This window comes from Rhinopithecus bieti, unplaced genomic scaffold (assembly GCF_001698545.2).
Source record: "Rhinopithecus bieti isolate Rb0 unplaced genomic scaffold, ASM169854v2 scaffold_82461, whole genome shotgun sequence".
In the NCBI taxonomy this organism is placed as follows: Eukaryota; Metazoa; Chordata; class Mammalia; order Primates; family Cercopithecidae; genus Rhinopithecus; species Rhinopithecus bieti.
The window spans coordinates 221194-248879 of NW_016830244.1; the positions used below are offsets into that span (position 1 = coordinate 221194).

Here is a 27686-nt window from a genome sequence, read left to right on the forward strand (position 1 = left end):
ATCAGCATCATAGTAAATAATGTATTATAATACATAATAAATGAATGAAGTGCCCCAGGATTTGCAAGTGAAACTAGAGGCAGTCTTCTTTTCCAGGAAGAAATGAGCTCACTCTTAATTTCCTTGAGACACATGGACCTTGGAGTCCACCTTTTGTTTCTCTGCTTTTGATAGAGACATGGAACAGTGCAATATTTTCTTTTCTTTTCTTTTCTTTTTTTTTTTGCCGGGGTCGGTGGGGGACAGGGTCTCACTCTGTCACCCAGGGCTCAAAAGATCCTCCAATCTCAGCCTCCTGAGTAGCTGAGACCATAGGTGTGCAGCACTAAGCCCAGCTAATTTTTTGTATTTTTGGTAGAGACGGAGGGGTTAGCCATGTTGCCCAGGCTGGTATCAAACTCCCAAGTTCAAACGATCCTCCAGCCTTGGCCTCCCAAAGTGCTAGGATTACAGGCATAAGCCACTGTGCCTAACCATATTTTTCCATTATACGAAAAACTACAGGCCAAGTGCAGTGGCTCATGCTTGTGATCATAGCACTTTGGGAGGCCAAGGCAGGGGGATTTCTTGAGGCCAAAAGTTCCAGACAGCCTGAACAAAAGAGAGACCTTATCTCTACAAAACGTAGATCCTGGCTCTACAAAAATTTAGCCAGGTGTGTGAAGTATGTAAAGTAATGTGTATTCTAATTAGATCGATTTAGCCATTCCACAATGTATACATATTTTAAAACAACATATTGTACACAATAAATGTGTATAATTTTTGTCAATTTAAAAAGTAAAGTTTTTTAAAAGAAAGAAAAACTGCAGTGCAAGGGCAATGATAATTATACCGACTGCGGCCTCAGTATCAAGGAGGCAGCAAGGAGCGGTTGTCACCCAAAGGGGGCTGTGGAGGTGGGAGAACGCATACTTCATCCAAATGGGGTGGCCGCTCCTCAACTCTAGGATTTGGTACCCAGTAGGAATGGAGACCAAAAGTTACCAGAAATCTGGGTGTGTTTTAAATAAATTTAATAATTTTAATTTAATTTTTTTTGAGACAAAGTCTTGCTCTGTTGCCCAAGCTGGAGTGCAGAGGCGTGATCATAGGTCATTGGAGCTCCCAGTTCCTGGGCTTAAATGATCCTGCCACCTCAGCCTCCTAAGTAACTGGGACCATAGGTACATGCCACCATTCCCAGCTATTTTTTTTTTTTTTAATTTTAGTAGAGACAAGGTCTTGCTATGCTGCCCAGGCTGGTCTTGAACTCCTAGTCTCAAGCAATCTTCCTACCTTGGCCTCCCAAAGTGCTGGGATTATAGGTGTGAGTCACTGCGTTCAGTCAAATGTATGTTTTAAATCATATGACTCAAATCAAACCTAGCCATTAGCCAAATCATCCATCTTTAATGTTGGTGATATTAGCATGCCTGCCCCATTGTGTGCATGCTGTGTGGCTGTGTCGTACTGCACGGTTGGGCCCTATCATAATTGACTCTGCCACTCTCCACTGAAGGATGCTCAAGTGATATCCAGCCTCCAGCCCTCCTTTTACGTTTAGATTATTAGAAGGAGGTTTACCGGATCAAGGGAATAGAGTGTTTAAAATCTTGACGGACATTTTGGACAGATTTCTTCACCTAATTTCTCCTCTCTCATCAGCTACATGGTTCTGTCTTTTTCCTGTTTCTTCTTCCGTGGAGCCTGTGCTTTTGTGTCAGGTCATCTCACATCCTTCTTGGACAGGGGGAATGAGGCATGGGAAGGGAAGGAAGGTTCATAGATCTGCAAGGTCAGTCTCCTATTAGCCCAGCTGTTTCCTGACAGGAACAGGAACCCTGGCCCTGGAGGACCCCTTGTCACTCTTGGGAAGGGTGACAAGGCCTCCTAGTCAGCTGCGTGACCCAGCCCTTTCTCTGCACAAGCTCAGCTGAGCCAGCAGGGCCTGTCTGAGCCTCTAGACCAAATGGAAGAGGAGATCCTGGTGGGAAAGGGGCTGCCCCTGCCCTCACTGAGGCCCCCATCATCTCTTGCTTACTGCTTACTGAGCCCCTGCCATGTGCCATGTCATTCTTTGACCATCCTCCACTGTCACCTCCCAAAAGAGTTGAGTGGCAGAGCTGGCATCCAAACCCCCACAGTTCCATATCCAAGTCTGCTCTGTTCCCATGGGGGTGCTGCCTCTCATGGTGAATTTCAAGGAAGACCCCGGCACCACATCTCCCATTTCCTCTGGGAAAGGACTATCATGTCTCCCGCCAAGTCCTGTGCCAGGCTCAGGCTGGGTGATCTTGGGCAGCCATGACCTCCAGCCACCGGCCTTTTCCCACCTTCCTGAGGCTCCCAGAGTGACCTTGCTAAACCCAGGTCTGACCTGCTCAAAAGCCCCCAACAGCTCTCATTGGCCACAGGGAGATGTAGATACCATGGCTTCTAAGGCAGGCCCTCCCCAAGGGGCTCACTTACCTTTCCCAGCCTCAACACACACCTTTCCTTAGAGCCAACCTGAACTGCTCCCAGTTCTCTTTGGTTCCCCGCCTCTGTGTCTTTGCCTGTGCTGTGACTCTGCCTGCAATGCCCTTCCCTCCATCACATGTCCATACTTTACCGCCCTTCAAGGACTATGTGTTGCCTCCTCACTAAAGACTTCCATCCTTGAGCCTAATGAAGGATGGGGTCATGGTCGGGGCTGCCTCTTCAGCCTGGAGCTCTGGAAGTCAGGTTCCCTCCCCTCTGAGTCCTGGCTACCAGCAGCAACTTGGCCCCGAGCAGAGGCCAGGGCCCTCTTCTTTGGGAAGAACGAGCTGACCTCTGCCCAACCCTAGTCCCAGGAGGGCTGGAGACCCAGTGACTGTGTCTAGAGGACCCAGGCCTTCATCTCTCCCCGACCTCACCCTTGCCCCCCAGGGTGGCCAGTGAGGAGGCAGGACACGTTGTGCTTAAGCACAGAGACAGGCTCCCAGAGCAGGTATCTCCTCAAGAGGGACACACCAGCCTGCTTTCCCATCCTGCACCCCTGAGAGACCTAGGTAGGGCCTGCCCTGCTCAGTGTCCTTCTGACCTGGGCCACCACAGTTCAGTGGCCTCAGCCTTGGGTGCCAGCTGCCAAGCTCACTCCCGCCCTTGAGAGCTGAAAGAAGGGAAGACAGATGCATCTCCTACCCTGGGGTGCACAATCCTCCCCCATCTTCTCACGTCCATGTGTTCCCACCTGTGGGCTCTGCTCACACTGTGTCCTCTGCCAATATCCCTCTCTATAGAAGAAGGAGAAGTCTCTGGACAATGACTTAGAAGGGCTGGGCCTGGGTTTTAGCTACCGGCAAGGTGTGCCAAACACAGGGCAGAACAGTCAGAAAGGGTTGCCCACAGCTGTTGAGCCTTGGACACTGGCTCTGCGACCCTGACCACATGCATGAGGCTGGAGCTGCAAGCCCTGGCCAGAGGCACATAAGGTTGCCTGCAGGAGCACTGCTCAGTGGGAGTGCTCCCTGTAGGTGGTGAGAGACAATTAGAGCCTCTCTGTTGCAGAGTTTGGAAGTGACTTGCAGAGATCAGGATAGCCAAGCTGAGATAATGGGGTGGTGGAAGTCACAGCATAGTGAGTGGAGTGCACAGAAGCAGGTGCACAGGCAGCAAGGCAGGGAGGAGCTGAATTGCAACAATGCTGGTTGTCACCTGAGCAGGGAGCCAGGAAGGTCCATTCTTCCCATTCCCTGCTACCTCTTTCTTTTTTCTTTTATTTTCTTTCCCATTATTATTATTATTATTATTATTATTATTATTATTTTGAGACAGAGTCTTGCTCTGTCACCAGGTTGGAGTGCCGTGGCACGATCTTGGTTCACTGCAACCCCCGCCTCCCGGGTTTAAGCGATTCCCCTGCTTCAGCCTCCCGAGTAGCTGGGACTACAGGCGCGCACTACTATGCCCAGCTAATTTTTTGTATTTTAGTAGAGACAGGGTATCACCATGTTGGGCCAGGCTGGTCTTGATCTCCTGACCTCGTGATCTGCCCAAAGTGGTGGGATTACAGGCATGAGCCACCACTCCCGACCTCCTCCTAGCCTCTTTCTAAGCTTCTTTTCTTCCTTGCCTTTCCTCACAATAACCCACATCTCCTGAAGCCATCTGAACTCATCTCCTAACCTCCCTCTCTCCCTGGGTTTCTCCTAAAAGGAAAGAACCTGAAGCAACAAAGATATAATCAGGCAAATAGACAACATCCACTGTCTGGAAGGTGCAGTGCAGTGCAGAACATGAACTGGTACAACTTTCTTGGGGACAACTGGCAATATATATCCAAAGGTTTAAAACAGAAACATCCTTGCACTTAGCAATCATACTTTCCGGAAGTTACTCAAGGGAAGCAATCATAGACATGTACAGCGAGAATGTGGAGATGGATATCTGCACAGCTCCGTGTCTGTTAGCAAAGCCATTGGAAACAACCCAAATGTCCAACAGGGGACTGGTCTCCTATTCGGTTCATTATGGTAGAGCCATACCATGGATTCCTATGCAGTCATTAAAATAAAGTACTACATAATATTTAATGACATGTGGAAATGTTCACAGTATAACATCGAGTGAAAAGAGGACCAAAAAATGTGCATACAGAAATGCATAGACCACACTGAAAAGAACTGTATTAACGTATTATTATTAAAAGGCTTAGCACATTGTGGGTATTCAAGACATCTCTCTCTCCCCTTTGTACCTAGACTCTGAGCTTCTGATGTAAGCACTGACCTTGCAATAAGTGTTTGCTGAAAGAATAAATCAAATTAAGCATGTGATGCTTCTAGCTGCATCAGGAATACAGGCAGAGACCTCAGCCAGACGGGTCATCTTGGGAAGTTGGGGCAGGGAGTTTCCACACGCAGCATATCAGAGGTAGATGGTCCTTTTACAGATGAGAAAACTGAGTCCCAGAGTGGGCAGGGATGGCCAAGGTCATGGCAGAGTTAGGCGCAGAGTTGGGACTAGGCCTCAGTTGGTCCCGGCAGCTGCCTTGTGTCAGTAGCTGGCAGGCTGTTCAGTGAATGGAAACTTGGGAGTCCAAAGTCTACTCTCCCCTGGATGGTGCCGGGGTGGAGAGTGTGCCCCAGTCCCCTAACTCTGTCATATGCTGGGCAGCTCAGAACCAAGCATGAGGGAGGGATATGAGTGGGCCCAGGTCTGCTGTGGCACCTCTCAGCCTGCCTCTCTGAAGGTGGTTTCCTGTGGGTAGGAGGGACTTAGGAAATCAGGATGATTGCCAGTCCTTAACGTAGTCCTCATCTCCCCTTTGTGCCCCATCAACAGGGGTGCAACCATCAGCTCTGTCCCAAACTAAGATCACTGCTGCAATATCAGCCAAGAATGGGGAAGGACACAATCAAGGTCTCTGTTGCTCAGCAAGGCATCCAGATCCCAGCAGGAGCTGACTCCAAAAGGCAACCAATGACTAGATCCAGAGCACAGTGGAGACCCCAGAAAGCTCACAGCCTGCTGCCAAGGCAGCACCACCAGCACACTGCCCACCCACCAAGTGCCAAGTCAGCTGAGAGCCGGGGGTGGGCTTTCCCAGGCAAGGCTGGTACTCTCTGCCACCTCCCTCTCCCTCTCCCCCTTCCTCCCTCTGCCACTTGTCTTGGCCTGACCCTGGCTTGTATCTTATCCATCCACCCTTTATGCTGGGGGCCACTGGGCAGGCAGGGAGCTGTGTTCTCTGGGGTTCTGGAATAAAGGCGTCTAAAGAGCAAAGGCAGTCACTCAATTAGCCGGGAAGGAGAACAACACAACAGCAGAGAGCAGGAGGCTGGGGCTGTTTTCTGTGGTCTGTGGGAAAGGCTGCAGGAAAGTAGCTAATTGTGCAGATGGAGGAATAACTGGTCCTGAGGAAGAGGTGGATCTCAGACCTAGGACAGATCTCTCTCTGAGAATGGTCCTGCAGGGCACCGACCCCAAAGGCCTTCCTCCAAAGGCCAGGCAGAGACCAGCCCCAGGAGGGGCCCTCTCTCCAACACTGGACCCTGAGCTGAGGGCCAGCCCAATGCAAGACACTCTTGGGGATACAGAAGAGGAAGGGGCCACATTGGCCCCAGGACATGAAGAGAGATGAGGACAAGACCTATCACAGAAGGGTCTGTCAGCTGTTCGGTAGTTCCTCTGTGCCCGAGGGGAGAGGGTCCCTGCAGCTGCCACTCCTGGCTTTCTCGACGGGGACTCAAGAGCTCTGAGTTCTGGCCACCACAGCAGAGTAACCCTGGGCAGACCCCTGGTCTCCCTGGGCCTCAGTTTCTCCATCTGAATTACAATTGGGGTGGACAAGATATTCTCTATACGCTCCTCTGTGGTCATTGTTTTAGCTTTTTAATCCTGCCTCTAGGATTCCACTTGTCCAGGCCTGGACCACCAGGGTAAGGGACCCAAGATGTGCTTTACCTGCCCCTGTAAAGGTGAACACGCTCAGGAGATGTGCAGGAGACCTCAGGCTGGGTTTCCATCCACTGGAGACAAGCTAGATCTGAGCAAGAAATCGGGCATCCCAGCCAGAAGCCCTGGGCTGACCTGCCCCAGACCTGTTCCACATGGCAGGGTCCCAGGAGGGGACACCCAGGCAGTGTCTGAGGCTGTCCAGCCAGGGGCTGGGTGGGTGCCTTGACCCCTGTGGAAAATGTTTCTCTAAGGACCCCCAGAGATTCCACTCGTTTTGGCTGGCAGGGCCAGGATTACCTGTTTCCATATCACGGAGAAGGAATCACCGGCACTCATTTCCTCTGACCCTTGGAAAGCCTTTCCTGCCGGCCCCCACTCCCAGCCCCATCAGAGGCTGCCAGGACAGGTAGGTTCTCCTTCTTCTGCTATCCCAACGGCCTCCTCCTGCTACCCGGCCTCAAACTGTGAGCTTCTTGAGGACAAGAGTTGTATCGGGCTTCTTTCCGGCTCCCTAGCTCATAGCTTCAGCCTGAAACACCACCCCTTGCGATGTTTGAGAAGGGTTGGAGTGACAAACCGAGGGAGGCCCAGCAAATCCCTTGACCCACAAAGGGCTTCACTGGACTGGAGACAAGTGGGGCTGAGCACCTAGCTTCCCAATCTCAAAATCTCCTTAGTGGGTGTGGGAGTTTCCTAGGGAGAAAGCGGGTGGGGAGCCAGCCCTGGCCAGCACCTCCAGCAGTTTCATCCCCAGCAGCTGCTCACCCCGGGTGCCCTTCCCTCTCTTTGGTCTTGATGCTGCCCTTCTCCAGCTGGGCTTCATGCTTAATATAGAGAGGCCAGCAAGTAAAAAGTAATGTGTCTCCAGGGCCCAGCACAAGGCTGCCTTTGTGTGAAGGTCAGATTCCAGTGTCTCTGTGGCCGGACTTTGTGCAGCTGCTCCCTGGGAGTACAACCATCAGGGCAGCTCAGAGCTCAGCCTAGGGACCAGAGCTCAGGACTTCAAACTTTTTGGGAGCTCAAAGAGATCTGGGAGCCTCCGAGGGCTCCAGAGTGAGCCCTGATTCCTGTGTACAAGACTCCAAGAGCTCCCCAGAGGAGCTGCCAGGGGCTGCAGTTAGATGGAAGGGAGGCAGGGGCTGGCCAGACCTGGGAGGGCCAGACCTGGAAGACCAGACTGTGTGATGCCATCTACGTCCCAAAGAGGCAGTGTGGCCAGTTAAGAGTTCCGCCTCTTACCGGTTGTGTGACTCTGAGAAAATCACTAACCCTCTCTGAGCTCCATTTCCTCTACCAAATGGGAATGATACATATGCTTTCCCTGCTGCTGATATGAGGATAAAATGAAAGAATACAAGAAAGTCTCTTAGCACAGGACTTGGCTCTTCTTATTCAGGGCACAACTGTGTGGGGAAGGAGAACTTTCAGTTCTCCTAATCCCACGAATCCCTCCTCCCCAGCAGTCTTTGATAGGGATAGTTGCCTTTTCTCAATCTTATCAAAAGCTGCTTTGTGAAAGGGCAGCTCCAAGACCCCTCCCAATCTGTGCCAGCCCCAATCCCCCTTCTTGCACAGAGACTAGAGCCCAGGGCTCCCAAGCTTCTGGGGAGTCAATGAGAAAGAGTCCAAGCTCCGCTCCAGGCCTGGCACGCGGTGGACACTCCATCCATGAGAAACTGGAACTCATCCACACTCTAGCGCAAAGGCTCCTCCTCCACCCCCAAGGACACCAGGGCTGCAGGAGAGGGTGCTGGGCAGAGCATGGCCCCCGAGCCAGGTCTGTGGGAGCCCATGACGCCTGCTCAGCACTGCCCTGGGAAGCACCTGGGATCCCTCTGTGGCCTCCACTCTGGGTGCCTGCTGACAACCACGGTTCCTCCTTAGCCCCTCCCAAACCGCCCCTTTCTCCTTGTCACCAGCCCTGGAAGCTGAACTCCCAAAGGCAGAGCACTCAGTCCAGACCTCTAGGCCTAGAGGTAGCTTGCGGTTCTGAGGACAGCTGGAGGTTCTTCTAATGCAGGAGGCCCACTTTGCCCCCACAGCTCCCAGAGAGCAGCCCTCCTTCCTCAGCCTGTCCCTGCCCTTTACAGAGGACCTGTCTGCCCTCAGACTGGGGGTTCTTTGAGGGCAGGAAAGAAGATTGTCCATCTCAGTCTCCCTCACAGCCCAGCACACAGGATGGAGGATCCTGGGGCATGTCTACCTTGGCCGTCCCTGTCAGCTTCCCAAATTCCTGATACACTAGATCGTGATGGTCTTGTCACCTCCCCTGCAGTTGCCCACCCAGGCCCTGCCTCGCCATTAAACTCGGGGCCTTCTCCCTGCCCCCCATCCGGCCTCTGGCTGCTCAGATGCCTCTACTCCAGCACTGTCTGAAGGCACCCTCTCTGGGACTCCCTCCCCTGCTTGTTTAAAACCTGCCCATGCTGCGTGCCTGCTGCTGCAAGGCTGCCAGACGACAGCCATTCAGATGAAGGCATTGAGGCCCACAGGGCTGGGGATTACATGTTTCTCCCTGGGGATGCCAGATGCTTTTCTGGGGCTCCAAGGGACACGGAGCCTCCCCCACACTGGCTCTCTTCCTGCCCCTTGAATTGCAGGAATGCCAGTGCCATCACTCATGCTCAGGACTTGCTGAGCTCCACGGTTTTTCTGTGGCCCAGGCCCCTGGTGCCAACACCTGCTCTTTGAGCACCGCAGAGAAGGGATTATAAAGTCTGGGGTGTCTGAGCCTAAGCGAGCTGGTGGGACCTGCTCCACGTGGCTCAGCAAGTCAGCGAGATGCCTTGGAATCCTGGGAGGATGAGCGTGGGAGGCTCCCTGGACCCAGCTGGCCCTGTTCCTGGCCTCTCTCCGGTGTCTTTCAAACCATTCTCAGAAACCAGTTGATCCTCTTCTTGGCCCAGTCCCTACTCCTTTATCTCTGAGGCGAGGGTGGGGGGCATGAGAAGAAACACCCACCCCCACAGTTCAGGCCAGATCCCTGCCAAAGCCCCGCAAGACACTCGGCCTGGGAGAGGGGCAGCTGACCTGGCCCTCTGTGCTGGGTACCTATTGTTTTCTTTTTGTTTTTAAATTTCTATGTTGTTACAATGTTGTTGTGTAGCCAATAAAAGTGCACAAAAGCTGTATTATTGTTATCATTTTGATGACTCCTCAGAGTCAGAGTAAGTAACTCTGCCTTCCTTAAGGCACAATTATTTGATGGTGAAGATCAAGAAAATAATATGTAATGTTTCAAGCCTCCAAAACAAATCTTTCTAGTCTACATCTGTCTACCTGCCCCTTGCCCCAGTTAACAAAGCCAAAACTCCCAAGGCATTGCTTATCTGGGCTTCCTCCTGTCCCTCAGCAACCCTGTGCTAGAGATCCAAGTTCCCAAGGCCTGGCCCCAGATGATGTCCTACCCGTCTCTATCTCTGGCCTCTCTTCTTCCCAACTTCCTTGAAGAAGAAATCTCCCCACCCCACCCCCCCATTCCTTTCCATCACGCCTGGCCCTGATGGTGGCCATAAAGGAAGGGGCTTGGTGGAGTCCCTGGGAGCGTGGAGACCAACAAGATCCCCAGCTGCCCCTTCCCGCGGTTCTGTGTGGTGGTCCCCCACACCACCCACCCCTCCAACATACCCAGCACAGTGCAGTTTCCCGCCCTGCCCCACCCGGCAACCCCCAGCTGGCTTACCTGGAGCATCCCACTGGGCATTATTCACCTTCTCTGGCACTGAGAGCTTGAGAGCATGGTTCAGGGACTCTTTGGAGAGTGGCTGCCTGTCAGTCAGTGAGCTGGGGTGGTGAGGGGACCAGGAAAAACATTCATTAGAACGTGGGGGACTGGCCTGGGCTCAGGGACTTTGGCCTGGCACACATCTCAGCACACCCAGGGGGACACTGGCACCTCTGTCTCCCACAAATGCTGGGGCCATCCACAGAAGAGATCCCAGTGGGTCAGGGGACAAGACCTCAGTGGTTGTAGGGACTAACCCTGCCACCACCCAGCCTCCCTGTAGGCTCTGAGGGCTCAGGAGAAAGGGAATTCAAGGCCTTCTGTGCTCTACTTCCTGGTGTGACCCTGGGCAAGTTCATGCCTCTCTCGGGGTCTCAGCGCCCCCATCTGGTTGAGGAAGGGGCTGAGGTCTGCACTGGGGCATTCTGAACACCACTCCTGGAGAGGGCAGACTTTTGGAGTGGGGCTGTCCCCACCTGTCACTCCCTGCACCCACCTGTCCCCACCCATGCCCAGAAACTCTGAGTGGGGCTGCAGGTGCTCATAGTGCTCTCAGGGGTCCCTATTCCGGCCCCCAGTGAGGGCCTCCCCTCTTCCATGTGCCTGTGGGTGCACCCCATGTCTGTTCACTCCATGGAGAAGATAGGCACAGGTCCAGGGAGACCTGAGGCCCAAGGATTTGCACCTTCACCCCTGACCCAGATCCCCTTTGCCTCCCAGGCTCAGTGACCCTGGCTAAAGGGTCTAGCGTTCTGAGCCAGTCCGAGTTTCATGGGTTTCTGGGCTTTCATTATCATTTCAGCCTGACTGCCCTTCAGCATCATTTTTCCTCAGGGTTCACCTGGCCAGACCTCAACCTCCTAGATGGCTGAGCAGATGGATTTCAATACACACTTCAGAACTGCAGCAGGATTATACAACTCCAGAGACACATTTCACAGTCAACAAATATGTTAACAGAATCCACGGGAGTTGTGCAGCATGCAACCTGTGCAGCTGGTCATGGTGTCCCTGAGGGAAGGACCCTGGCTCCAGGGAGTCCTGTCTGTCTGTCAGTCAGGGTGGGGCTAGCCCCGTACCTGCCCAGTTCCCAGGAAGCCGGGCCAATTACCTGCTTCTCACATTCAGCCTTACTCCTCGTCGGCACTGCAGGTTCCGAACAAAACTAAGTTTGTGAACACACCCAGGCCCACCTGGCAGCAGTCTGTTTAAAAACCTGAGATAGGTTTTAAAGTGAAAGATATCAGAAGGTTAGGAAGGGAGGGGAATGGGGAGAAGGGGGATGATTGGGGAACCGAGGTGGCGCCACTCTTGGGATATTTGTGAGCAAGGCCTAGGCCACAGGGCTGGAGCAGCCCTTCCATTGCTATGGCGACCCGCTCCAGGGAGGTTGTGGAAAAACTGAAGAGATGGCAACGCGTGCTTCCGGGGTGAGGTCTCCTGTGCCAGGCAGACAGAGGCGCCTGAATGCTGCAGAACTCGTCCTCCTGACTTTGGATCCTTGGTTACAGCTCTCTGGGATAGCCAGATAGAAGCTACTTCCACTTTGGGCTGCAACGTTACCAAACGGCCCCTGAGCTCTGGGTTCAGGCAAACCAGGGACACGTACACTGCTAGGCTCAGGGGCCCACACTGTGATCATCTGGGGAAGACTGTGAACTTGGTTGATGTCCCTGCCCCATCTCGTCCTGTGTCCTCAGAAGACGGTGGACAGCACCCCAGGTTAGAGTTAGCAGCTTTAATTAGCCTCTGAGATCACCAGCTGGGCAGCCACCTCCACATTAGCCAGGCAGGAGGCTGTCCTTGGCTGTAATGTCCTACCATCTGAACTGCTTCCTCACAAACAAACCTGTTTTTAAATCCTCCTAATCAAAAGGTACGGACAGCACTTCTCTCCCCATAGAAAATTAGTGTAAACTGGTTCTGGTTTTAAAATAGCTACACAAAGACTAAATGAAAAGACAGCCACCGAAAGAAGTCAAGGTTCAAGCGGACTTATCGTGATTAGAACCTTCTGTTTATAGGGAGGTTGAGGCTGTTGGCAGCACCTTCTTGCTGTGGGCGGGTGCCTTTTCCGGGAGGGCCAGCACCCAGTGCGGTGTCAAATTTCTTGTTGCTCAGACACTGATCTTGTCCAGCAGCCATGGTCAATGAGAGGGTGGACCCTGGCCCTCTGCCAGTATCAGTTTAACAAGAACATCTTGCTTATCCCTGTGGCTGGTCCAAGGCACTGATTCAACTCTCTATACCCTATGCTTACAGAATTTGGGGCGCATGATTAAGAGAATGTCAAAAACTAATTTTCCAAATGAATTAAGCCTGATCTTTTCCTTAATGGGGGCCTTGAGAGGTAGTCCCTTTGAGAAGATGTCATTCAAAATAGAATATTCTAAACCTCCAGTAACTTCCTGCTCACTCAGTGTTATAACCAGTAACAGGCTTTCCTGACCTGACTTGCCACACAGAAACAAGTGAAACTGCTCAGGCCATCTGCCTCTCCTCATTGTGACTGCTATCTAACCTTCGTTGTTGTTAGTAATGGTAGTCTTTCAGTTTTTATTTTGTATGTATGTATTTATTTATATTTTGCAGACAGGGTCTTGCTCTGTTGCCCAGGCTGGAGTGCAGGGGCACAGTCACCACTCACTGCAACCTCAAACTCCTAGGCTCAAGCAGTTCTCTCATCTCAGCTTCCTGAGTAACTGGGACTACAGGCCTGCACCACCAAACCTGGCTAATTTTTGCATTTTTTGTAGAGACAGGGTCTTGCTATGTTGCCAAGGCTGGTCTCCAACTCCTGGGCTCAAGCAATCCTCCCGCCTTGGCCTCCTAAAGTACTGGGATTACAGGCGCGAGCCACCATGCTCGGCCATTTTTTAGTTTTTCATCCTCTCCCCTGTGACTAGCAGTCACTTCTTGCTACTTTGTGTGCTGGCTTCTAGCAATTCATCTCACTCCTACATTGCCATTTCTTTTTGTAGCAGAATAGAAAACAACCAAGCTCATTAGAACTGTAGGTTATATCGGGGGACATGTTCCACAATGGAACCTATCACGTTGTCCTCGAAGAAAAGAAGCTGAGGTTTGGGGATCCGCCCCTACTCTATCTTGACTCCTCAAAAACATTTTGGGCCCTACTCCTAATTCTTGCTGCTATTCCAGGAAGGACAGGTGGCCATAAATGATTCTACAGGTGAGTTGATATTACTGTCATCATGATCATCATAAGCATGCTGAAGGTGATTAACATATTATTCCTGCCATTCTGGAAAATTATGCTCCTTCTGGAAGGCAGTACTCCAGAGGCTGGCAGAAGTCACCTAACATGATTGAATGACAATAATGGTGGGAGAATGGCCTGAGGAGGCTGACTGGCTTCTGTTTGCATTTTGAATTCCCAGGAGGAAGAAGAGCCTACAAGGGTGGCCCTCTTTCACCCGGATGAGAACAAGGATTAATCTCTGACCTCAGCTCACATAAGCGCACTTTAAGCTCATTGCCTTGCTCTCCTTTCACAGAAAACAAAAACACTTTATCAGCACCTACCCAGCAGCATGGGAACAAGAAAACAAAGGGTGTGTTTGACCAAATATGATGTCAGATGTGTGTGGGGGGCAGAGGAGCCTGGGAGCATCTGCACTGTGCCTTTCTCTTAACCATCTCTTGGTGGATTGGTGTCTCCTTACTCCTACCTTCCAGTGCAGCTGATGGGAACCATTTGCACACAGAGCCTCCCAAGCCTCCTTCAGCTCCTCTTCCAGGAAGCCCTCCGAGATTTCCCCAACACCCTCTCACCCCTATGGACCTTGGACACTCAGGTTTGGGTTTCAACAGTCACACATGGCTTGAGAGCTGGGGCCACTTCTGATTCAGCTCTGTCCTCTGGCCATGAGTACTCACTGTTGGAGCTCAGCACATATTGGTTGGACCTAAACCTTCTCAAGTAGTCGCTATGTGTGAGACACAAAAATTGAGGAGGACCCTCATTTCCCATCTGAACACTTCATGGATGAGGATCCGTTTCCTATTTATTTCTGTTGCCCTTTCTTCTCGCTTAGCCTTCAGCAGCCAGGCCACTGTTGTGTATGAAGTAGGTGCTCAATGAATGCTTTCTTGAAACAGGATAGCATCAAAGTTCACCAGTGTGTCTGCCTACTTGGGCACAACTCACTTTACTAGCTGTGTGGCCAAGTCACGGAGCCTCTCTGGCCCTCGGTTTTCTGCCCATATCCTGTGGCTATTGCAAGAAGGTGATATAAGAGAAGTGTTTAGTACGTAGTCAGCTCTCATCATTATTACTCACAAGCTTTCATGGATCTTTGGGGGTGCAAGAAGAAAAAGATAACTTGGCAAGATTGAGAGGGTGACCGACAGAATGAAAAAACCCTAAACCCAAGTCTGGGGGTCCAGGTTCCGTGCCAACTACTTTCCCTGGGAGACTGGCTGGGGGCCAGGAGGCGGGGGAAGGTGGGCTCCTTGTTCCTTACACAGTCCTCATAATGGAGCTGGTAGACCTGAGCAGGAACACCTCTGGCATGGTGCCTGGGGGGTGGCTGCAATCTGTGAGCTCGCCCAGGAGAGAGCCAGAACCTCAGAGAACGTGTCACGGAGTCCCCCCGGGAGAGCCACAGCAGCCCCAGAGAGGCCCAGCTCCACCGGACCGCCCTGCAACAGAGATACAGCGTGAGTCACCGCTGGCAGCCTGGCTGGGCGAGGGGACAGCTGCCCTCTTTCCTGGCCATGACTCATCTGCTCCTGGGGTGGGACACCTGGCTGTAATTTACAGCCCGGCCTCGTAAGCCCACACCTTCAGATTCAAAGGAGAACACCTGTAGCAGGTGGCTGCCTTGGGGATGTGGTCTCCATTCCCCATGGCCAACTAATGAACAAATAGCTAAAATCTCCAGGACTCCTGCTTTGCAGAGACTTCTGGCTACCATTCACCAGCCTTCCTGTCACTTCCGGTAGTTCTCACCTCTCTCTGCTCGGTGAGCAAAGCAGAACTGACTCCCCAATGGTTGGAGAATGTTCTCCATGGAAGGTGTTGCCTAACTAGTTCCCCATATCCTAACAACCCCAAACAAGGAGAAGAACAACGCCTCCTCCAAACCCCATAGTGCTAGTCACACAGGCCTGTGAACAGCCTGGTGCTCCCAATAGCAACAATATAGTCTGCAATGGCGATTCACGCTGGCTTCCCCATCACCCTGCATGGCGGACTCCGCGTCCCCTACTTCTCTTTAGTCTGCATGGACTGCCTCACCTCAAAGATCCGGCCTCTGGCAGCTCTCTCCTAATTGCCAATTCCCAGCCTGAGGACCCCCATAGAGGACTCATGGTAGAGGGTGTGCCTGGGGATCTGGCTGCCCCAGGGTGCTCACCTTTCTCCTTCTTGCACCTGGCAGGCACAGGGCTCAGCATCCCTTCTGCTCCCTCAGCTAAGGCATGCTGAGTATGGGAGCCAGCGGCTGTGGGTGCCCCAGGTTCCGGGTGATGAGGCAGTGGGGTTGGGCATGAGTGGGGACCTGCCCCAGCCTGCCCTAGGGCTGCAGTCGAGGTGTGGCCCCAGATACCTCTGACCTACATGGCACGGGACCCAGCTGCCCACCTGTGTGGCTCTTACATAAGAAGGGCGGGCAGCAGGAGAAGGACCTGCCATTGCAGGCAAGAGACACAGTTTTTTGGCGGTCATCCTTGGCAGAACCTTGGGAGACATGGCTCCTGCCACTGGGTCCCCCAGGGCTGGGCGAGAAGTGCGTCTTTTTGTTTGGTTTGGTTCTTTACTTTTCTTTACTAAGCACATGTACTATGCTGAGCGCCTTGGGTTGGCTTCTCCCATTCTCTCCATGCCCCTGCAATGTAGGTTTTATTAATAGTCACATTTTCCAAAAGAAGTGATAGAACACTAGATTTGCTCAGTGTTGCCCAGGCAGCAAAAGGCAGAACTAGCATTGTGAACAGGGGTCTCCATGGCCCGCTCTGAAGCCAAGATGCTATGTACACAAGGTTTACCCAGTATGTGCATGTCATAAAACTCAGCTAACCACCCCAGCTCCCCCTATTCCCTCTGGAGAGCCCCTATTCTATGGTTACAAATATCCCTGCACCTTGCCCTGTGCCTTCTAATACCCCCTCCACCCTCCACCTCTTCCTTCACTACAGGGACTAGCCAGTCTGTGGCAGCAGCCAGCCCCCACCAGCATCTTCCTGCTTCCTGGAGTTTCCTGGGGGCTGTCCCTGGTGATCTGCCCACCTCTCAGCCCCCTTTCCCCCTTACGGAGCTCACACACTCCCTCATCTTTAATTATTACCTGCAAGCTACAACTCCCAAATTCCAAACTGCCTCTGGCATGAGTGGGGGTTAGGTGAGGTGAAAAAATGGAGGCAGCCCTAGTCAGTGTTAGGGGGAAATTTTAAGCCCTTATTATTATTATTATTATTATTATTATTATTATTATTATTATTTGAGACAAAGTCTCACTCGGTTGCCCAGGCTGGAGTGCAGTGACCCAATCTCGGCTTCTTTCAGACTCCATCTCCCAGGTTTAAATGATTCTCCTGCCTCAGCCTCCTGAGTAGCTGGGATTACAGGTGTGTACCACCTCACTTGGCTAATTTTTGTATTTTTAGTAGAGATGAGATTTTGGCCATGTTGGCTACGCTGGTCTGGAACTCCTGACCTCAAGAGATCTGCCCACCTCGGCCTGCCAAAGTTCTGGGATTACAGGCGTGAGTCACCACACCCAGCCTCAGCCCTAATTTTAAGGCCAAGGGGCAGGGCACAGAGGCAGCAATTGGGACAGGGGTTGTTCAAGGTCCTCCACCTGGTCAGATGGCAAACGACTGTCATATTGCTACCCTAAACTGGTAGGTCAATGCCAGCACTCTAACTTCAGGAGAATTCTACCCTTCACCAAATTTCAATTCCATCTCAGCAATTCTTGCCTGTTGCCACTTCAAGACACCCTGACAGTTTGACTCAAGTACTGGTCCTGAGCCTCTGATGCATTAGGAACCCTTTTGAGAAGCTACTGGGAGCCCTCCCATAGACCCCCATCAAGGCACTTTGTACCCCAATGCTCTCTTGCTGTTTTATGTTCTCACGGGACTTTGGAAGCCCACGCTATATTAACAACCCCAATCCTACTGAATCCCAGGAAGGAATTCAGACCTCTCCTTTGTCCTGAAGAGCTAAAGATGAACTTGTTTCTCTTCTCCCCCTCCCTCTTTTCTGGTGAGGGCTGAGCCATGATGTTAATGAATGGAGTTGTCACTGATACTTGACGTTGGTAGAGAATGACAACAGAAATGTCCTCAAATGTCCTTCAAGGCTAGCTCTGGAATCACAGTGTCCAAATTGATGAGGTTTGAAAATCTCAACAGTGGCCGGGCTTGGTGGCTCATGCTTGTAATCCCAGCATTTTGGGGAGGCCGAGGCGGGCAGATCACCTGAGGTCAAGAGTTTGAGACCAGCCTGGCCAACATGGTGAAACCCCGTCTTTACTAAAAATACAAAATTAGCTGGGCGTGGTGGTGCATGCCTGTAATCCCTGCTACTTGGGAGGCTGAGGCAGGAGAATTGCTTGAACCTGGGAGGCAGAGGTTCCAGTGAGCCGAGATTGTGCCATTGCACTCCAGCCTGGGCAAAAAGAGCGAAACTCGAAAGAAAGACAGAAAGACAGAAAGAAATAAAGAAAAGAAAGAAAAAAGGAAGGAAACCTCAGCAGTTATTATGCCAGCACATGGCTCATTCCAAGGTTAGGAAGGCTTGGGAAATGTGTTATCTACCCTTTTCGTCTCCTTACAAAACCCAGTAGCTGACCTGCTGTGGTAGAGCCGCCTATGACACTCTTCAGACCTCACCTCCTCTGGGAGGGACCTCAGCCCTCATGCTTCTTCCTGGAGCTGCCCTGGCTGATCTCCTCCCAAGGCACTTAGCATTTAGAAACTGGATATTGTTTTTTTAAAAAACATAATGGCCTCTCATGAAATAAAAATATTAATTAAGCCCTTATTCCCAAAGTTGGAATTGATTTCTCCCTGCCCCAGTGACTGACAGTTCCCTGAGGATCCTCCCTCCTTCTATGAGTATTGATTTAGCACCTCCTCTGTGCCAGATGTTCCATGGGACGAAGGGCTAAAGTGACAAAAATGGACATGGTCCCTGCTTCGAAGATTTAGATGATAGGATCGATTAACAAAGATGCATTCTTTGCAGGGTTGCTGGGCCCAGGCTTGGGGAGGGGGTATAATGATCTTAAAGGAAGAAAGCTGGCAAGGAGTAAAGGTCTGATTATTTCATGGGAGACAGTGTGGGAGGCTAGTGCGGAGGAGAGGAGTCAAGGCCAAGGTGATAGACGTGGGCTGTGGACCATCCCCAGTCTTGGTTTTCCAGCTCACATGGGTGGGGTTTTGGCTGAGCAGAGATCTTCTAGGGACGCATAATCTTTCAGAAAGGTTGAGGGCAGGGGAGGTTTAAGATATATCCCCTTAAATCCACCAGAAAGAATATATTTGGAGCAGGTACCCTGGAGTCCTTGACTGACTGAAGCCCCCAGCCCAAGACCCCAGTGGAAGTGTGTTTGCTGAGAGGCCTCAGTCCCCAAGGCTCATCTCAGCTCCACCTTGGCTCCTGCCTGGGTGGGTGGGGCAGCCCAGCCAGCTCACTTCTTACCCAATTGGCAGTGCTCATAGTGTCCAACTCTGTCATGCCAAATCCCACAGCCTGCTGTATACAAATAAATGTGTCAGACATCAAGTTCCACTCCACAGCCCTAAAGGAGTTGGTAAGCAGCCTGGCTGTACCCAAGACAAAGTTCTCTGGGCACCAGAACATCAGAACATCTGGCTTCTAGCCCAGGCTCTGTTTCAGTTTTGTGACCTTGGGCAAGTCCCTGGTTCTTTCCGGGACTCTGTTTCCTCAGATGTCACAGATAAAGGGCCTTGTCATTTTCTATCTGTGACTGGTCATCTAGGGCTCTAGGCTGGAATCCTGCTGCAACAGGTAGGGACAAGGCTGCAAAGTTGGGTATTGCCAGGCCCCCAGGCCCAAGGGGGCAGAAGAAAACCAGACAGGAATAATCACAGTAGCTAGCAACTAACACATACCCAGCACTGTGTGTCAGGCAATGTTTCATGCAGCTTACACATGCAATCTTTGTAACAGCCCAATGAGGTACTATCACCACCCTCACTTTACAGATGAGGAAACTGAGATACAGAAAAATTATGGAAATTGCCAAGGTCCTTTGGTTAGCAGAGTCAGAATATAAACTTGGGCAAGTGGGTTCCAGAGTTTATGCTCCTAACAAGCCAGCCATACCCAATAGTCTCAGGCCTATTGGGTGACTGGGGTGGAGCAGGATAGGGACAAAGAATGGGGAGGTGTAGAGAGTGAGGCACTTCAGGGTCCTCTAAACCCCTGCATCCAACAATTCATCATCAGACCCTATTGGAAAATGTTTATATAAACAATGTGCATATATTAAATCATAATCTAGGTGTTTTCATATGTTGTATTGATGACAGACAGAGAATGGCCAGTTGGTGGTTTTGGTCACCACAAGAAGGGCAGTGTGATGCTCAAAGCTGACATAATTCCAGCCCAAAGCAAAGGCTACTAGAAAATCACCATCTCCCCATTGCTTGTCATTTTTATTTGAAGTACCACAAGTATGACTTTAGGTACTCCTCTCCTAGGAGGGCCTTAGTTAACCCATCTGTAAAATGGGGGAAGGGTGGATGGGACAGCCTGTAAGTCCCAGCTCTCATGATAGGTGATTCTCTAACTTTCTTCCAGTGAGGTGAGAAGAAGAAAGAACCCTTCCTATTCCTCAGACTCCAGAGGAACTTTATGGGGGTGGGGGTGAGGGTAGGGGTGAAGCTGGGGTGAGGCTTCCGCCAGCGGGGGCATTGTGCTCTGCAGTGGGCTGGTTCTGGCTCACAGACTTGCTCCCTGCCATGGAGGAGCCCAGGGTTTAAAGAGGAAGATAAAGAAACACATCCACAGCCTGTACAAGTAAGAGGCAGCTCTGAACGCGGCAGGCAAAGGGGTCAGGCAGCGGGGACACAGAGCAGAAGGAGCCTGGCCTTTTAGGGGAATATTATTTCACTTTTTAAAAAGTGAGAACTAACATTTGCTGAGCACTTAGTATGTGCCAGGCACTGTTCCAATTGCTTTACACAAATTAATTCATTTGATTATCTCTATCAAGTGGGTACTGAATTATAATCCCTATTTTATGGGGAAATGGAAGCATAGAGATATGAAGTAACTTGCTAAAGGTTATACAGTTAGTAACGGGGATGGTTGAGTTTCTAATCGAGGCAATCTAACTTCAGATTGCATCTCCTTTTTTTTTTTGAGATGGAGTATCGCTCTGTTGCCTAGGCTGGAGTGCAGTGGCGCGATCTCGGCTCACTGCAACCTCCGCCTCCCAGGTTTAAGCAATTCTCCTGCCTCAGCCTCCTGAATAGCTGGGGTCACAGGTGCCCACCATCATGCCTGGCTAATTTTTGTATTTTTAGTAGAGGTGGGGTTTCATCACGTTGGCCAGGCTGGTCTCGAACTCCTGACCTCAGGTGATCTGCCCATCTTGGCCTCCCAAAGTGCTGGGATTACAAGCATGAGCCACTTCACCAAGCCGCATCTTCTTAACCACTACCATATGCACTGCCTAAATTTAGGTGAAGCTCTATGAGGTCCTTGGCACCTCTCCATACAGCTCAGCAACACAGGATTTCCTAGGAAGCAATTGACTGGAATTGCTTAGCAGAGTGGCTAAGATACTTGGTTATTGTGCATGTATTTTTACTTGGTTATTGTGCATGGTGGTGCGTACCTGTGATCCCAGCTACTTGGGAGGCTGAGGAAGGAGAATCGCTTGAACCTGGGAGGGGAGGTTGCAGTGAGCCGAGATTGTGCCACTACATTCCAGCCTGGGTGACAGAGTAAGGCTTTGTCTTTAAAAAAAAAAAAAAGTGAACTTGAAGACAAAATAGTAGAAATTATTCAATCCAAAGGGTAGAGAGAAAAAACTATTTTTAACTTGAACAGCACAAAACATTGTTGAATGAAATTAAGGAAGACCTAAATAAATGGAAAGACGTCTCATGATCAAGAGACTTAATATTGTTAAGATGGTAATGCTCTCCAAATTTATCCACAGGTCAACACAATTCTTATCAAAATCCTAGCTGGCTTCTTTGCAGAAATTGACAACTTAGTCCTAAAATTTGTATAAAAATTCAAGAGACCTGACGGGGCACCATAGCTAATGCCTGTAATCCCAGCACTTTGGGAAGCTGAGGTGGGTGGATCATGAGGTCAGGAGATCAAGACTATTCCTGGCTAACACGGTGAAACCCTGTCTCTACTAAAAATACAAAAAATTAGTCGGGCGTGGTGGCGGGGGCCTATAGTCCCAGCTACTCAGAAGGCTGAGGCAGGAGAATGGTGTGAACCCAGAAGGCGGAACATGTAGTGAGCTGAGATCACGCCACTGCACTCCAGAATCTGGGCAACAGAGTGAGACTCTGTCTCAAAAAAGAAACAAAAGATTCAAGAAACCTAAAATAGTCAAAACATTCTTGAAAAAGAACAAAGTTGAAGGATTTGCACTTCCTGATTTGAAAACATATTGAAAACTTACAGTAATTAAGACAATAAGGTACTGGCATAAGGACAGACATATAGGTGAATGAAATAGAATTAAGAATTCAGAAATCAATTCACATTTACAGTGAACAGATTTTCAAGAAGGCTACCAAGACAATCCAATGGGAAAATAATTATCTTTTCAACAAATAATGCTGGGACACATGCCAAAAATAAATAAATAAAGTTGGATTCTTTCCTCATACCACAAACAAAATTAACTTAGATGTAGCAAAGATGTAAATGTAAATGCTAGAACTGTAAAAATATTAAAAGAAAATATTAATAAATCTTTATGGCTTTGTGTTAGGTGAGCTTTTTTAGATAAGGTAAAAAAGCGCACAAACAAAACAAATAAATTGGACTTAATCAAAATTAAAACCTGATGTGCTTCAAAGGACATCATCAAGAAAGTGAAGTTAACCCACTGAATGGGAGAAAACATTTGCAAATCATACATGTGATAAGGAAATTATATCTAGAATATATAAAGAATTCATACAAATCAATAAGAAGACAAATAATCCAATTAAAACTGAGCAAAGGATTTGAATAGACATTTCTCCAAAGAAGATATGCAAATGTACAACAAGCACATTAAAAGATGCCTGACATCGTCAGCCACCGGGAAATGCAAATCAAAATCACAGTTAGATAGCACTTCATACCTGGTAGGATGGCTATGAATAAGAAGATAATAACAGTGTTGGCAAGGATATGGAGAAATTAGAACCCTCCTATACTGCTGGTGGGAATGCAGATACTTTGGAATACCATCTGACAGTTCCTCGAAAGGTTATGCATAGAGTTACCATATGATCCAGCAATTCCACTCCTTTGTATATACCCAAGAGAAATGAAAACAGATGTTCACACAAAAACTTGTACATAGCCGAGCGCAGTGGCTCATGCCTGTAATCCCAGCACTTTGGGAGGCCAAGACGGGTGGATCACGAGGTCAGGAGATCGAGACCATCCTGACTAACACGGTGAAACCCCGTCTCTACTAAAAATACAAAAAATTAGTGGGGCGTGGTGGTGGGCGCCTGTAGTCCCAGCTACTGGGGAGGCTGAAGCAGGAGAATGGCGTGAACCCGGGAGGCAGAGCTTGCAGTGAGCCGAGATTGCGCCACTGCACTCCAGCCTGGGCGACAGAGTGAGACTCTGTCTCAAAAAAAAAACAAAAAACAAAACAAAACAAAACTTGTACATAAATGTTCACAGCAGCACTTTTCATAATAGCCTAAACATTAAAACAACCCTGAAGGGTGCCTGCCCCTCCACACCTGTGAGTGTTTCTCCTCAGCAGGGATAAGAGACTGAGAAAAGAAATAAGACACAGAGACAAAGTATAGAGAAAGAACAGTGGGCCCAGGGGACCGGTACACTCAGCATGCAAGGACCTGCACCAGCACCGGTCTCTGAGTTCCCTCAGTATTTATTGATTACTATTTTCACTATCTCGGCAAGGGGAGTGCGGCAGAATGGGGTGAACAGGATGACAGTGGGAAGAAGATCAGCAGGAAAACATGTGAGTAACAGAATCTGCATCATAAATAGTCATAAATAAGTTCGAGGGAAGGTACTGTGCCCAGATGTGCACGTAGGCTAGATTTATGTTTCTCTCTACCCAAACATCTCAGTGTAGCAAAGAGTAACAGAGCAGTATTGCTGCCAGCATATCTTGCCTCCAGCCACTCGGCGGTTTTCTCCTATCTCAGAATAGAACGAACAGTCGGCTTTACAGGAGACATTCCGTTCCCAGGGATGTGCGGGAAGCAGAGGCCTTCCTCTTATCTCAACTGCAAGAGGTCTTCCTCTTCTACTATCTCCTCAGCACAAACCCTTTATGTGTGTCGGGCTGGGGGATGGTTAGGTCTTTCCCTTCCCACGAGGCCATATCTCAGGCTGTCTCAATGGGGGGAAGCCCTGGACAATACCCAGGCTTTCTTGGGCAAAGGTGCCTGCAGTTTTCCGCAGTGCATCGTGTCCCTGGTTAATAAAGAATGGAGAATGGCAATGACTTTTGCCAAGCATATTGTCTGCAAACATATTGTTAACAAGTCACATCCTGCACAGCCCTAAATCCCTTAAACCTTGATTCAATACGGCACATGTTTCTATGAGCACAGGGCAAAATGGAGTTTCTTATGTCTACCTTTTCTACATAGACACAGTAACAATCTGATATCTCTTTCTTTTCCCCACACAACCCAAATGTCCATCAATTGAGGAATGGGTAAACAAAATGTGGTATGTCCACATAATAGAATATTACTTGGGCATACGAAGAATGAAGTACTGATACACGCTACGACATGGATGAATCTTGAAAACATTGTGTTAAGAGAAAGAAGTCAGTCACAGTAGATCATACATTGTATTAGTCCACTTAAATGAAATGTCCAGAATAAGCAAATCTATAGAGACAAGCTGTAGCAGATTTGTGGTTTCTTAGAGCTGGGGGGATTGAGGAGAAACAGGAAGTAACTACTAATGGGTATAGGATTCCTTTTTAAGATAATGAAAATATTCTAAAATTGGTTGTTAGGCTGGATGCGGTGGCTCACGCCTGTAATTCCAGCACTTTGGGAGGCTGAAGTGGGAGAATCACTTGAGGGCAGGAGTTCAAGACCAGTCTGGGAAACATAGTGAAACTTTGTCTCTACAAATCATTAAAAAAATTAGCCAGACATGGTGGCAGGTGCCTGTGGTCACAGTTACTTGGGAGACTGAGGCAGGAAGATCACTTGAGCCCAGGCAGTGAGCCAGGTTTATGCCACTGCACTCTAGCCTGGGTGACCCAGTGAGATCCTGTCTCAAAATAATAATCTAAAAAAGATAATATTTTAAAAGCAACCAAAGCAGAGGTGAGGTGGGATGGAGTGGGGAGGACACATTACATAAAAGGAAATTGATAGAAATGATAACTGACTTTTCACAAGAAACAATGAAGACCAAAAGATATTGTAACAGTATTTTAAAGTGCTAAAATAAGTAAATGATCAAGCCAGAATTCTTTTCCAGTAAACATATCCTCGAAAAATAAGGTGAAAAAATGACATTTTTTTTACATAGAAGATGGGAGGATTTGTCACCAGGAAACTGCTGAAGTTGCTTGAAATCTTACCTGCAAATTATTTAACACTTGTCCCAACAATAGGTAGAATCTCATTTCCCTCTCTTAGAATCTGGGCTGGCCTTATCACTGGCTTCTAACTAACACAACGTATGGGAAGTAACCTATATGACTTCTAAGGCTAAGTCATAAAAAGCAATGCAGTTGCCACCTGACTCTCTCAGGGCACATGCTTTTTGGATCCCTGACCCACCATGTCAGAAGTCTGGCTACCTTGAACGAGTGATGTTGGAGTGATGTTGGAGTGATGCTACATGAACTTGCATGTGAAGAAACCACCCAGAAATAGAGGCGCTGAACAATGAGAGCACATGGACATAGGGAGGGGAACAATGTGCACTGGGGCCTATTGGGGGTGGGGTGGGGGGAGAAACAACATCAGGAAAAATAGCTAATGCGTGCTGGGCTTAATACCTAGATTTTAAGTATTGGTTTGATAGGTACAGCAAACCACCACGGCACACATTTACCTATGTAACAAACCTGCACATCTGCACATGTACCACAGAACCAAAAATTAAAATAAATTAAAAAAAAAATAGAGACACTGAAGGGCTCAGCTATTCCAAATCCTAGTTTAATGAGTCTTCCTATTTCAGGCACCAGATGTGATAAAGAAGACTTTGACCTGTCCCTAGCCTCAGCCACCAGCTGCCATGTCACAGACACTCAAAGAGCTTATGGAGAGGTCCATTGGTAAAGAACTAAGGTCTCTGGCTAACAGCCAGTGTGGTAAGTTGAAAATGTCCCTCAAAAGTTATCCACATAGTGTTACCATGTGACCTAGCAAATTGAAAGCTGTTAAAATTAACTTAAATGGCAAAAACTTGGAAGAGATTTGAAGATGTAATTAAATGAAGGATCTTGAGACTGAAAGATTACCTCGTATTATCCGGTTGGGCTCTAAATTCAATCACATGTATTCTTGCAAGTGGGAGCAGAGAGAGATTTGACATGCACAGAAGAAAAACAATGTGACCACAGAGGCAGAGATGGGAGTGATGCAACTACAAGACAAGAGTGGAATGCTGGAGCACCAGGAGCTGGAAGAGGCAGGGAACAGTTTCTGTCATAGAGCCTCTGGAGGAAAAGCAGTCCTCCTGACACCTTGACTTTAGCCCACTGAAACCAATTTTGAACTTCTGTCTTCCAGAACTGGGAAAGAATAAATATCTGTTGTCTTAAGCCACCAAATTTGTGGTAATTATTATAGTGCAGTGGGAAACTCACACATCCGGTGAGAAACAGGTTTGTCAACAACTTCATGAGTGAGGTTGAAAGCAGGTCTTACCACTCCAGATGGCTGTTACCCTGGCTGACATCTGGACTGAAACATCATGAGAGACCCTGAGCCAGAACCACTCAGCTAAGTTGCTCCTTTTTTAAAAAAAAAAGAGAGAGAGAGAAAAAAGAAATGTATTCAGGCTGAAGGGACTTGGCCCTGATGGAAACATGAATCTATAGAAAGGAATGGAGATCACTGTAAATGCTAAATATATTGGGAATAAAATAAGAATCTCCACTCTTACTATCTCTACTCAACATTACATTTGGAGATCCTAAAAGATGCAATAAGGCAAGAATTAAAAGGGAAAATGACTGGAAAGGAAGAAGTAAAACTTTTTATTAACAGATACCAAAATTTTGAACATAAAAGTCTTAGGGGAATCTACAAAAAAAAGTGTTGGAATTAATAAATAAATTTAGTATGGTTGCAGGATATACAGTCAATATTAAAAAATCAGTTATATTTATACTAACAGCAACTGACTAGGAAATTAAATTTAAAATACAGTTTTGGCTAGGCACGGTGGCACACACCTATAATCCCAGCACTTTGGGAGGCCAAGGCAGGTGGATCACCTGAGGTCAGGAGTTTGAGACCAACCTGGCCAACATGGTGAAACCCCATCTCTACTAAAATTACAAAAAATTAGCCTGGCATATTGGCAGGCACCTGTAACTTCAGCTGCTTGGGAGGCTGAGGCATGAGAATTGCTTGAACCTGGGAGGCAGAGGTTGCAGTGAGCCAAGATCATGCCATTGCACTACAACCTGGGCAACAAGAGTGAAACTCTGTCTCAAAAAATAAATAAATAAATAAAAATAAATTTAAAATAAAATAAATTAGTTTTCACAGCAACAAAAACATAAAATTTCTAGAAATGTTTAAGAAAACATGTGCAAGATATCTACACTGAAAGGTATAAAACATGGTTGAGACAAATCAAAGACCTAAATTAATGGAAATGCATACTATGTTCATGGATTCACCCAATTTGAAATATAGAGTCAATTTATTCCCAGTTAAATTTCAAAGTCTTTTTTTAGTAAACTGACAAGATGATTCTACATTTTACATATAAGTACAAAGGATCTAGTATATTAGGAATCTATTATTATGTAACAAATATCCCAAAATGTAGTGGCTTAAAAAAAACAAACACTATCTCACAATTTCTATGGGTTAGGAATCTAGGCATGGGCTAGCTCTGGCTCAAAGTGTCTCACAGGGTTACTGTCAAACTGTCAACCAGGGCTGCAGTCTTCATATGAAGGCTCAGTGGATGAGAATAAGCTTCCAAAAGCAGACTCATGTGATTGTTGGCAGGATTCAGTTCTTTGCAGGTTGTTATCAATTCCTCCCTGAATGTTGGCCAGAGGTCTCCCTCAGGTCCTTACCACATAAGTGTGTCTTACAGTGAGCAAGAAAGAAAATGAAAGAGAGCAATCAAAATGAAAGGCACAGTATTTTTGTAGTC

General features: G+C 48.7%; 1 protein-coding gene across 4 annotated transcripts in view; it reads right to left on the reverse strand.

Annotated features, from left to right (window-relative positions):
- The window catches only part of ACSBG1 (acyl-CoA synthetase bubblegum family member 1), a 65387-nt gene that overhangs the window by 28261 nt on the left and 9440 nt on the right, over positions 1–27686 (reverse strand). For 3 of the 4 annotated variants that reach the window (XM_017865336.1, XM_017865338.1, XM_017865339.1), the window contains exons 2-3: positions 11241–11345; positions 10088–10188 (exon numbers count right to left, since the gene is read on the reverse strand). In XM_017865336.1, coding sequence (XP_017720825.1) covers positions 10088–10188; positions 11241–11345 — 206 coding nt within the window. The remainder of the gene's footprint in view (positions 1–10087; positions 10189–11240; positions 11346–27686) is intronic. The other variant, XM_017865337.1, reaches the window with a different exon arrangement.